We start from the raw sequence: 12,488 nt of genomic DNA, 5'->3' as shown, positions 1-12,488 counted from the left end.
GTAATCTTGGGCATTGTTAAAAAGGCAGTTAAGGTTTAAATGAGAGTTCTGCTTCCTTCCCTTTCATAATTTGTGTCTCTTCTCTGTAGTCACAGGTCGGGTGTCATTTCGGTTTGATGGATAAACCAATCAGTGGAAGATAGTTTATAAGCAGGATTTTATTATCTGAACAGATATTTTATGACACAAACTTTTAAATCATATGACATGTTTTAAATGGAAAACAGACCATCACCATTTTTTTAAGAAATTTTAGAGTTTTACCATAAGTAAATTGTATCTCAATAAAAATATAAGTAAGCCTTCCCTTTCCTGTTATCTTCTCCTTAGGTCAAAATATGAACACCCCACTCCCTGCTTCCAAAGTATACATGGGGAAATCCTTACACATCCCGCCTATTCACTGAAGGACGAATGAATCATCTGTTTTTTCTGAAGTAAAACAGTAAATTCAAACCTCATGAAAGGAAGGATATGGTGACTTCATGTTTTTTAACTAGAAAAAGCTTTAAAAATTCTTTTTTTCTTTATTATGGAAACTTTCAAACATACGCAAAAGTAGGGAGAATAATATGCAGAATCCCCATCTACCCACCACCCGGCTTCACCAGTTTTTAACAGTTTGCGGGACTGGCTCCTTCTTGGCAGTGTCTTTCGTACACTCTGCTTTCCTTCCTTGCTCATCTCCTTGGCTACGCGGAGGTGCCGCTGGTGAGGCCCCTCCTGTGTCTCACCCAGCAGAGGTTCGTCCCTTCCTTGATTCCTGACCACAGACTTAACGCAAAATCAACGGCTTTGAGAACCCCAGTTTTATACTTAAATAGGGCAAAACTTCATCCGCAATCTTTTTTGCTTACATCTGATTTAATCCAGTCCCTTCAAATAAAAGAACGCTGCACGATTCAAGGTCCCACTTCCGGGAGAACACGTTCCATGGGCCAGCACTCAGGGAAGGAGCCGTTTACGCTTCAGCCCTCATACAGATGGCTGGCCCAGAAGATGTACCGCCGACCTCGTGGTGACTTGTGACCAAGCCAGACACAAGCGTGAGCCACGACCTGGCAACACAGAATGAGGCAGGGTGCACGGAAGACACACCGAATCTCAAGTCAGTGAGAACCGGCCTGAAAACTCCTAAAAAGTGGAGGGCACAGTTCTGTAGAATGTGCGATTCAGGAGAAAGGTGACTTCTATGCTACTGATTCTGTTTCGATCTGCAAGTGGATTTTTCCACATTTCTCACAACTGAGGTTTTTGGTAAAGATGGGAAAGTGGGGAGTTTGAGATCATGCCGTCTGGTGAGACCCTGCAGTGCAGGTGTCCCGGGTTATGAGACAAGTCTGCGTGCTTGGCCGGCCAGATGGACGCCCACCCCCCCAGTCCCACCCTCAGATGAGGGGAGGACCTGGCTGAGAGTTTGGCCAAAGACAAGGTCAGAAATCTCTAGAAAAACTTGTGCTAAATCCTAAGTCTGAAAGCCTCTGTCATGCCTTGTACACTAGGGACGCTCTGACTATATCTTGTGTATCATTACAGCCCAGTCTTTCTCCTTTCCAATGAAGTTTTCCTTTATTAAATAACTTTTTAACCACTTATAATTCAAACGAACTTGCATTTCATGTGTCCATTATTAAAAGGCATGTATCTGCCATCATTTCATGTTTGTTTAAGGCCTATGAGAGATACTTCGGTGTTTTGTTTTGTTTTGTTTTGGCTGCCTTGGGTCTTCGTTGCTGCGCGCGGGCTTTCTCCAGTTGTGGTGAGCGGGTGCTACTCTTCGTTGCGGTGCGCGGGCTTCCCATGGCGGTGGCTTCTCTTGGGAAGCACGGGCTCTAGGCACGTGGGCTCAGTAGTTGTGACTCGCGGGCTCTAGAGCGCAGGCTCAGTAGTTGTGGCGCATGGGCTAAGTCGTTCCGCGGCATGTGGGATCTTCCAGGACCAGGGCTCGAACCCCCGTCCCCTGCATTGGCAGGCGGATTCTTAACCACCGCGCCACCAGGGAAGCCCCGATACTTTGGTTTTTAGAAGTCCTTAATGCGTGGCTTTACGAGTTGAGCAGCTGGCCTCGAACCATGTTTATAAGTTTTATGGAAATAGCGTTGACTATAATACTCTTTCTCCAACGAACAGCAGAGCTCTGGGACCATCACAGGTGCCGCTCGGGGCACATTAGCTACCCTGGCTTCTCCTCGCCCTGGAGAGTCCATGAAACTGTCAAATCTTTTACACTTTAATGTGCTCTCACTACTTTCATATTTTAAATAAACAAATCAAATTATCCTATAACCGGCTCCCTTTTAAAGAGTGTGGCCTGCCCTCGTTGTTCTTGTAGAGCTGCTTATGTCATGTACGTTTTTCTTCTGGAAAATGTCATTCTTTGTTCACAGTCCCCACGAAGTTCTCTGAGAGCCAGCTGAGGCCGGCCAGGCCCAGCAAGCCCACTTGCATGGCATTTAAAGGCAGGTTTAACTGGGAGAAAAGAACCGTCTTTCCGCAGTGATGCAAGTTCACACAGCAGAGCTGAGGCGGGGCCTACTTGTGCAGAATAAACAGCATAGCCGTTCAAGTTGGATTTTGTTTTAGATGTTTGACCCAGTGTTGGACATTCCATTCTTTAATGATCTTGGGCTTTTCTCAGGAATAAAGTAAAAGTTCTGTTTTGTGGGTGTGTCAAATGTCAAATTGGAAGGTTTTTGAATAAAGAAGCCACAACTTAAAAGAAAGGTCCTTCTTGTGCTCACTCAGTAGTTGTGGTTGTGTTCATACAGGCCTCTGGCAAACTGAGGATGAACATCTCATGACCTAATAACTTTTTAGAATATGAGACCAGGAACAGCTGTCCTTTTCCTTTAGTCTGATACATTTTCACTTTTTGGAAAGTGGGATATTACTTGGTTACTTTCCATTTTTTAAACTGATTTTTTTTTTGAGTTTTTTGCTTGTTTTTTTTTTTGCGGTACGCGGGCCTCTCACTGTCGTGGCCTCTCCCGTTGCGGAGCACAGGCTCCGGACGCGCAGGCTCAGTGGCCATGGCTCACGGGCCCAGCCGCTCCGCGGCATGTGGGATCTTCCCGGACCGGGGCACGAACCCGCGTCCCCTGCATCGGCAGGCGGACTCTCAACCACTGCGCCACCAGGGAAGCCCTATACTCTTATAAATAGAGGTTCTTAGCCTGGGGTCCATCCAGGGACAGGCTTCAGGCAACTGGACTCCCTGAAATCACAGGCAAAATAATAAGCACTGTTTTCCACGTGGGGAGTGACCACACGGCATTTGCCAGACGCTCCAGTGGAGCTAGAACTCCAGAAAAAGGTAAGAACCACGGTCTCTGTCTGCATGGAGAAAAGGCTGGAATTGCATTGAAAGAATTTTTAGTGGATACAGACCGAGACATCGTGTCTGAACTGCAGACTCTTCCCCCAGCTGCTGCCCAGCATCCCGGCTTGGATGTGGAACAGGCATCCCGCACTCGACGTACCGCAGGCTGAGCTCCGACCTTCTCCCCCACACCGGTCCCTCCCGTCCCGAACCTCCCCAACTGCGGTCTTCTACCTGCTCAAGCCAAAATCCGGAGTCTCTTCTCTGTTTTTACTTTTCATGCTCTGCATCCTTTCCGTGGAGCTGCGATCTCTGTCTTCAGATAGACTGGGAAGCTGCCGCTGCCTCGCCCCCGGCTGGTCCAGTTCTCCACCACCCTTTCCCGGTGTGTTTTCACGGCCTCGACCCTGTCTCTCTGCCTCTGCCCGTGTCCCTCTTCCATCTGTTTTTCACGGCAACCAAAGCAACCCTGCCCACAGCCCTCCAGGAGCCCCCGTCTACCTCGAATAAAGCCTGAAGTCCTCAAGTGCCCTCTGAGGTTCACGGGACCTGACGTGACTCGACCCCCGGTATGTGCAGGGGTCCCTGCCTGGAAGGTTCTTCCTGCACGTGTCTCTGTGACCTGCTCGCTCTTCTCCTTCAGGTTTGGCTCGGTTAGGTTGTCTTGGGCCAGCTGTTTAAGACTGCAGCACCCCTCCTCACCGCGTTCCAGGATAGCCTCCTTCCCCACAGTGTTTTCCCTCTGCACTTACCACTGACATACATTATGCTCACCGTTTGCTTATTGTCTGCCCCAGTACAGCAGAAGCTCCGTGAGAGCAGGGAATGTGTTTCGTCTGTTTTCTTTCACCGCTTTATTTGGAATACGTGTCACAGTCCTTCGCCTAGAGCAGAAACTCAGGAGTCTTAATTGAATGAATTTTATTTTGAGAATTCGTTTAGCATCTTTGCAGTCACTCTTTGAGAGTGTGTTCTGTTCACCGTCATTTCCCACGTGCTATATCTATAATTAACATCAGATTGTTTGAATGGATCCTGTTTCTTTTCTAGTTCACCTCTTTACTTAAAGTAGTAATGGATACAATGATATTTACTGATCTTTCCATTCCCGGCTTCCCCCAGCCTGAACCTGAATTTGATTTCCAACAGCTACTTGGCAACTGAAAGTGTTCATCTCTGTCTATTTCTTTCAGTTTCCTCAAATTCCATGCCATCCTCGACGGCTTAATAAAAAATGCCTTTAAGGTTACCATAACATACTCCAATGACCAGAGCATAATTCTGAACAATGTCATGTCGGTCCAGTGTTACGATTCCTAGCTACCAGGACACTTTTCAGAGTGTGGGTGTGCCTCGCAGGTGTCCTGATAGGGTTACTTTAATTAGCAATAGTTCTACACTTTATTGCGTGCTTGTGTGTCTATGCTGGGAACAGGAGATGTTTTTATAAGATGCTTTGACACCTGCTAATGTGTCTGGTGTGTGAGTCTGGAGTTTTTGATACTAGTTGTTCCTAAAGTAGAAAACATCTGGGCCTGAAACGAAAAGGCCGGTTTTGGAGCCGCAGTAATAGACCAGAGCTGAGGCCTTTTTGATACCAGTTCAGGTGGTAAAGCTTTTTCCAAGGCTGCTAATTTTTAATGTTTTTGTATTTATCTCATACCGTTTCAGGCTTTACAAGACGAGCTAGAAAAGCGCTCGAATCAAGCACGATGTTTGGAGAAAAAACTGCAGCACAAGGAACTGGAATCACAGGAGCAGGTACTGCCCGCTCGGCTGGTTTGCTCGTTCACTTTCTCCAGGTACAGGAGCTCACGTGTGTCCTGTTTCCACCGGGTGCTTTGGCCGCGAGTAACAGAATCCTCGGCCCCTTGCTGCGCGTAAACAACAAAGGGATCTGTTGCCTCGCAACCTGTTAACCTCTGTCGCAGAAAGCCTGTAGGTAGGGTGGGCTCTGGGCGGGGAGCCCTGGGTCGCTGGCTCCGCCTCTCTCTCGCTCGTGCGGCTCTACGTCCTGTGTAGGGTCCATCCCAAAACCAGCTCCGCGGTGCTCACAGCAGCTCCAGGCATCCTGCGCAGATCTAGCAGTATCCAGGGGCAAAAAGGGACTTACGTTTCCGGGGTGCCCTTCCGCAAAGTCAGGAGACCTTTCCCAGAAGCACCCCCGTACGCAACTCCCTTCTCATCTCATTGGCCAGAGCAGGTCACACGCTCAGAGCAGGTCACACGTCCAATCCCTGGCGGGAGGCTGCAGGGTACCAAACTAGGCTGGACCACTTAGGGTCTGCCTGCCGGCGTTGGAGTCATAAAAGGAAGGACAGCCCGGACAAGGGAGAGGGGAAATGTGTTGGGGACGCAGCCAACGGTGTCTGCTGCGTCCTCATATCAGAACACAGGGACGTAGATCATGTTTTCTTTTGAATTTTAATTTTCTCCTCCTTCTTTCCAGTGTGTTGATGAAACAAATCTCGTATAACCAGAATAGTCTGGCTTTGACAATAGCCAGTGACCACAGGATCATTTTCATCCAATTCTTTTACATTTAAAGTAAATTTAACTAAATGTAAACTGAAAAGTCAACCGTGTATTAATAAACTTCATGAGTCTTAATGAAACCTTTTGTAAACGCACTGTCCTCAGCTACTGCGTACAGCATTACTAAAATTCTTCTAAGTGCCGCAGATCTTTATGGACAGAACCCGCTGTAGGTGTTGGCAGACGCTTAGACTTTGGTTGTCTCGTAGTCAATTCAGTGCAGGGATATTGGGTTAGGTCATTTCGGCCTTGTCAGAAGAGTAAGCCCTGAAGTAAGGCGAATAGAGGAACTTTTGTCATCTCTGGAGTTGTTTACAAACAAGACCCCAAGGTAGGGATTGCACAGAATGGCAGGTGTGAGCGTCTAATAGATGCCACGTAATAACACTTACTGAATGGACTTGACCTCCTGTAATTCCTTCCTGCTGTCTAATGTATGCCCTGCATCATATGCATGTCATCTTTGTGTCATGTATGTATATATCATGTCTATATACGATATGTCTTGTATAGGGTCTGTGTCAGACAGTCCATGATAGGGTCACAAAATAGGAAATTCTAGGATGAAAAACTAATAGTAACTATATTTATTGAAGGCCCACAAGATGAGAGACACTGTACAAGAAACGTTACACATGTTAGTTCATTTATCCTGATAATAACCGTGTAAGCCCAGTATGACCCCCCCATTTCCCAATTGGCACGCTAAAACCCAGAGAGGTTAAGTGACACGTCCAAGGTCACACAGCTGGTAACCAGTACAGGTGGATTCACATCCTGGTTTAGCTGAATTCCAAATCTTTGCTCCTTTCATGACAGTTTTGGGTTTTTTTTCTTTTTTTTTTTTTTTTTTGCGGTGTGCAGGCCTCTCACTTCTGTGGCCTCTCCCGTTGCGGAGCACAGGCTCCGGATGTGCAGGCTCAGCGACCGTGGCTCACGGGCCCAGCCGCTCCGCGGCATGTGGAATCTTCCCGGACGGGGGGCACGAACCTGTGTCCCCTTCATCGGCAGGCGGACTCTCAACCACTGTGCCACCAGGGAAGCCCCTTGACAGTTTTTAAGTTACAGCATTTCTAGTTTAGAAAGCTGCCTAGCAGCGATAGGGAAAGTGAGTTTATTAAGGATGGCAGGGAAAAAAATACCGCCCCAGACACCCGGTACGGCGGGCAACGCCATTAACTCTCTGTGGGCAGAGAGCAGCAAAGAGCAAAGCAGACGGAAGCAGAGCCCATTTGGCCACAGGTGAAAATATGTCCTTGGGTGGCTGTGTGGCCTTCAGGTGGGACTGGCACAGGCTCAGTTGTCACTGAGGTCATCTGAGCCTCCCTGCAACCCCCCAGCTGGCTGGGATGCCTGGAACTAAAAGAAGACAAGCTTCTTAAAAGCAGGAAACAGGTCTCCCTGGAGGACTGGGCCCTCCCCAGCTTGTGATAGAATATGACTTCAGGTAAAGCTTGTCGACATCACTCTAATTCACGGCAGCACTTCACACGGAAAATTCCGTAACATATTGAGAGCAGGGAAATTAAGAAATCCCAGATGGACAATAGGGAGGATTCGGGAACCACTTCAGTCTTATTTCATTGGCTTCTGCTTGATCATCAAAGTTGCTTTCATCTTTGTAGTGACAATAGCTTTCTAGACTGTTTCTTACGCTAATTCCTGATATCTTCTATTAGCCTCCAGTTCACCAAAGAAATGTCAGGAAATACCCATGGGTAAAGCTGAATATTTCATAATCTTTGCAACCATGAAATGTTGGGTTCTTTCCACGAGATCCTAGGGTGTAGCTAAGCAGAAATGCCAATTGTTTCAGGAAAGCTGAAGAACAAATCATGGGCACTTCATAAATACTATTCATCTATATTTAATTTGCTTTAACTTTTATCTAAATCTGACCTTTCCATTCGTGACACTAATAGAGGTAGTCAAAAATAATTAGAAGTACAGAAGTATCGTCATGTACAGTTTTTAGGGTCTGATTATATATATGCTTACTGAGGGATTTTAAAATGTTGAAATTGTTCTTTTCTTCTTTGCATCTGTCAAAGCAATTGCAAAATAACAGTAGCTAGCCTGACATCAGCCAATCAAACAACCAAAATGTGTGCAGAACAGCTTCTTGGAACTTTTCTTCTCTTTCATTTCAACCAAATATTATTATCCTGATACTAGTTGCATAAAGAATCAAAATTGAAACTGGCAGGATTACAAAGGACAATTTCCTGGGCTTCTTTTTTTAACTCGCTTGCTTAAAAAAAAAAAAAGTTGAAACTGTCTCTGTTTTTCATTTAAGAAAAATTCCTGTGTTTTGATTTTATAAAAACAAAAAAATGAATGAGGCATTCTAAAAGTTGTGTTTTTAATTAAACGCAAAAAGCTGCTTCTCATCAGGTCTTGATGGGTGGTACCCTAGCTGCCCACCACTTGCCCCAGTGGCATCAACCCTCTCCTCTAACTCCACACCCTCGGCAGGTCTGTCACCAGGGCGCCCAGGGAAGGCTGGTTTATCCGTGGTTACAAAGGGTTAATTTGCCCCTCGTGAAGCGTCAAGACAACACCAATAAAATTAGAAAAGACCAACTTCCTTCTCAGTCAGCCTTATAGAAACATATCTTTCCTGTAATCCATAAATAGGAAAGTAATTAAAAGCGATCATTCTTTTTCTCCATACCAGGAGTTAATAATTTCTAATTCCCGATAAGATCCGAGCAAGAATCCCATAGTTGCAGCAAAGGAGGGGAGATCAGAGTTCTGATCAGACTTCCTCGTTATGTAAGGAAACTGAGTCACTGGAAAAGGCCACGACTCCCTAGCATGGCAATGGCAGACCCGGGGCAGGGCGGGGGGAAGCGGACGGCCCACCCCGGGGTATGATCTTCCACTGTATTGGCCACAGTGTGAAATGCATCTGTGGCGTGCATCACTCAGGTTCAGGCTGTGGGTAAAAATGAATCTCCTATTTGGGAACAAACAATGTCTCATCATTCACAGGGAGACTAGGTGATTTGCTAGCCCTTGCCAAAATAATTCGGTCTGATAAATTATAGAAAAGAGAGGGAGGAAAAGAAACAGTCTACAGTGTTACTTGGCGCTCTTAGCACTGCGCAAAGCAAGCATATACTTACCACGGAGGCGCTAAACAATGTCAGCCTTGAACCTCGTGTAATACGTAATATAAATGTTAATATGCACGTAACAAAACCCCTGCTTTGAACTGGGCTTTTTCAGTTTCGAACGTATGAGCAGCTTTGATTACATGGATCACTCCGTTTCCCAGAAGATTCTTTTACATAAATTAGTGAGAAGAACTAATACTTTGAGACCTAATAAAGGGACTGCAGTGCCGTGCATTTCACAGCAGCGTCATACAATTACCCCACATTGCATGCCTTTGACAGGCGTGTTGTGCTGGCCCATGACAGGTACTGAGAAGAAACACGGATGAGTTCTCCTTCCAGCCGCAAGGAGTTTACAGTCTAGCAGAGCAGAGATGGGTGTAAAGTGTAGACTGCAGTCATGGCATTTAAAAGACGTTCTTCTTCTTCCAAAGGCTTCGAGGCTCAGCTCACACGATGCGGGCTGTGTGCAGCCCTGGTACTGCCGCCGTCCTCCTGACCCTGCGGGAAAGGGTCCACCACCCAAGGCAGGGCCTGGTGCTTGCTGACAGGCAGGAAGTGTTTCCAGCACCTGCGGCCGCGGCCTCTCGGGTTTCCTGGCCGGCGTGTTTCAGCCACCGGCTGGTTTAGTTCTCATCTAAACCTGGTGTGTCCAGGCATTCAGGTCTGGGCTGTGCAGGCGCAGGTCACCCTAAAGTGTCTTAAAATATATTCCAGTCACAGCCTTGCAGCAGGCACTTTATATCCAGTTAAGGCCTAGACACAGCGGATGCTTCTGCAGAGGTGAATCTGGTAATTCCCTGTGTTTGGGGAGGGAACAGAGGTTGTCCTGAGACCCCTAGCGAGACACAGGGAGGGGAAACAGAAGAGGCCTCAAGGACGAGTAGGACGCAGCAGGGAAGCACTGCAGGTAGCAGTCCGCCTCTGCCACCACCGGTCGTGTGGTCTTGGGCAAGTCACTTAACTGGTGCCCATATCAGGCTCCTAAGATGTCAGTGATAGCGCCTCCCGCGGGGTTCACGTGAACGCCAAAACAAGATGCATGTGAACCCTCAGAAACTAGAGAACATAACGCGGGTGCCATGCGCGTGGCTATAATTCTTCACAGAGGAGGAGGCCCCGTGAGCTGGTCACCAGCAGAGAGGGGACCCCGGGCTAGGACGAGGGGTTCGGGGGTGGAGCAGGCTCGGGGGCGTCCTGGCCAGAGGGGGCGTCAGTGGGGCGAGGACCCAGGAAGTTAGCTACCTTCGTTTCATCCACTAAAAATAGCGATAGCATCAAATCTTTGTTACTGTCTACTCCTTACCCTGCACTGTGCACCCAACAAGCTGGATACAACGCCGGGGACTTCCGTCATTGGTCAGAAATCAGTTTTCAGCCACTGAGGATTTTTTTTCTTTAACTGGGTAGTGTTAGATGATTGCGTCTTTCCTTTAGAAAGATTAATCCAGCAGCAGAAGATAAAAGGAAAAATATGAAAAGAGATGAATTCGTAGGTGATCACACTAAATTCACATCACTAGTCGCAAGAGAAATCAAAAGGGCTTGAACTGGATATTGTCAACGGTAGTAGAAGAGGAAAAGAGTAGATGTGAAGACTCACTTAAAATTCATAGAACACAGACTTAGAGAGTAAAAGAAAGGAATATGTCAAAAATAATACCAAGTGGACGACAGCATCATTGTCTAGAGGCAGAGTCTGAGATGCTGGCAGCCGAACATTCCTTTGGAGACAGGTAGCTAAAAATCTGAACTAGAACCCCAGAAAGAAAGTCTGAATCTAGAAGGTAAGAAAGAGGCCGCGTTGAAAATCTGGATCTAGAACTTAAGAAAGAAGCGCGAACGTTTCTGAATTATCTTGACGGATGATACTGACAAGGAGAAGCAGAGAGGGAAGAGGGCCATGGGCGGGACCATGGGCTGGACCAGGTTCCAGGGGCCAGAGAAAGTAGGGGAAGATCCAGAGAGGATTTAGAAGGGATGAATGGTGAGAAAGATGAGAGCAGAGCCAGAAGAATTTAATGTCGTGAAAACCAGAGAGAGTTTCCTACTAAACATTAAGCCCCTTGAGGGTAAGGACCCAACTGTCATCTTTACGGCATCCCCAGCCCTTGTTGTTGAATTGAATTGCTTGTGGGGCCTCTGCTCTTCTGAGTCTTATCCTCAGGACAGTCTTGCCCTGTCCCCCTTTGCTCTGTGCTCTGGTCATACTTTCTGTGAAGCTCCATTAAAGGTTTTCCCATCAGACTCCCTCGGGAGACACTGTTCTTTGAGGGAGGGTCCCTGAGCTGGGACTGTGTCCTCTTCATCCATACACTCAGCATTTAGCCCAGCACCTGACCCACGTGGCACTCAGTGAATCTGTGGAAGAAAGGAAGAAGTGGAGGAGGGACGGAGGGAGGGTTAGCGGCGTCGTGTGTGCAGGGAGTTGGAGGGTGGAGAGTTCAAAGGCCACCACGCCTGAGCAGTGATGACAGGGCTTTGTAACGCGCATCCTGCACGCGGTCTAGATGGACTTTTTCTACGCACATTCTTTTCTAGACTTTTCTTGTAATAAAGATTACAGATTTTTTCCATAATTTTCGTCTTGGGTGAGTAGGATTATCAAGACTTCTCCTGGCTCGTCTGTGGCCCTCAGCTCTTCCCCAGGCCTCTGGCACCAAAGGGTCCGTGGTCCAGGGAAAACCAAGACGGAGCAGTATGCCAGCACCCTCTGCCACATGGCCCTTTCCCCTTTGTGTCCTCAGTCTTTGTTTTTCCAGTCTTACTGAGGTACAGTTGATAAATAAAATTGTATGTATTTAAAATGTACAGCGTGATGACTCGACATGCCACGGTGAAGCTCATTGGCACATCCGTCACCTCCCACGGGTACTTTTGTGTGTGGTGAGAACATTTAAAGTGTCCTCTCTTAGATTATCAATTATACTGAAAGGGTATGTAATCCTTTTGGGAAAAAATGAAAGAGAAGATATTACAATTATTCTCACAAATAAAAAAGATTATAAGATATTATTACGAGCAATTATAAACCAAAAAATTGGACAGTCTAGAAGAAACAGAGAAATTTCTGGACATACAACCTACCAAGACTGAATCATGAAACACTGCACAAATCTTTTTTTTGCGTTTCAGTTGCATTTTTACCTTTCTTGAAATAATAAAGCATGATATGCCTAAAAAAAAAAAAAAAGTGGCCTCTCTTAGCCAATTTCCGGTGCCCAATACGGTATCTTGAACTATAGTCATCAGGCTCTGCATTTAGACCCCAGAACTGTCTGATGTCTGGAGGTTTGCACCCTTTGATCAGAAGCTTCCCCCACCTTCTAGCCCCTGGCAATCACCATTCTTCTCTGTTTCTATGAATTCAACTTTTTCTTTTCTTTTTTTTCTTTTTCATCCCATAGATGAGTGAGCTCTTCTTTCTGTGCCTGGTTTACTTCTCTTAGCATAATGGCTTCCAGGTTCATCCACGTTGTCACAAGTGCCGGCCGTTCTATTCTTCCCTGAAATAG

General features: G+C 46.7%; 1 protein-coding gene across 24 annotated transcripts in view; it reads left to right on the top strand.

The window, feature by feature from the left end:
* CEP112 (centrosomal protein 112) overlaps positions 1-12,488 on the top strand; it is a 418,997-nt gene that overhangs the window by 371,066 nt on the left and 35,443 nt on the right. For 23 of the 24 annotated variants that reach the window (XM_079905668.1, XM_079905662.1, XM_079905687.1 and 20 more), the window contains one exon: positions 4,991-5,080. In XM_079905668.1, coding sequence (XP_079761794.1) covers positions 4,991-5,080 — 90 coding nt within the window. Of the gene's footprint in view, positions 1-4,990; positions 5,081-5,768; positions 6,292-12,488 lie in introns of those variants that run through there. The other variant, XM_079905663.1, reaches the window with a different exon arrangement.

Source organism: Stenella coeruleoalba (assembly GCF_951394435.1).
Source record: "Stenella coeruleoalba genome assembly, chromosome: 19".
In the NCBI taxonomy this organism is placed as follows: Eukaryota; Metazoa; Chordata; class Mammalia; order Artiodactyla; family Delphinidae; genus Stenella; species Stenella coeruleoalba.
This window is presented reverse-complemented; position numbering and strand designations above follow the sequence as displayed.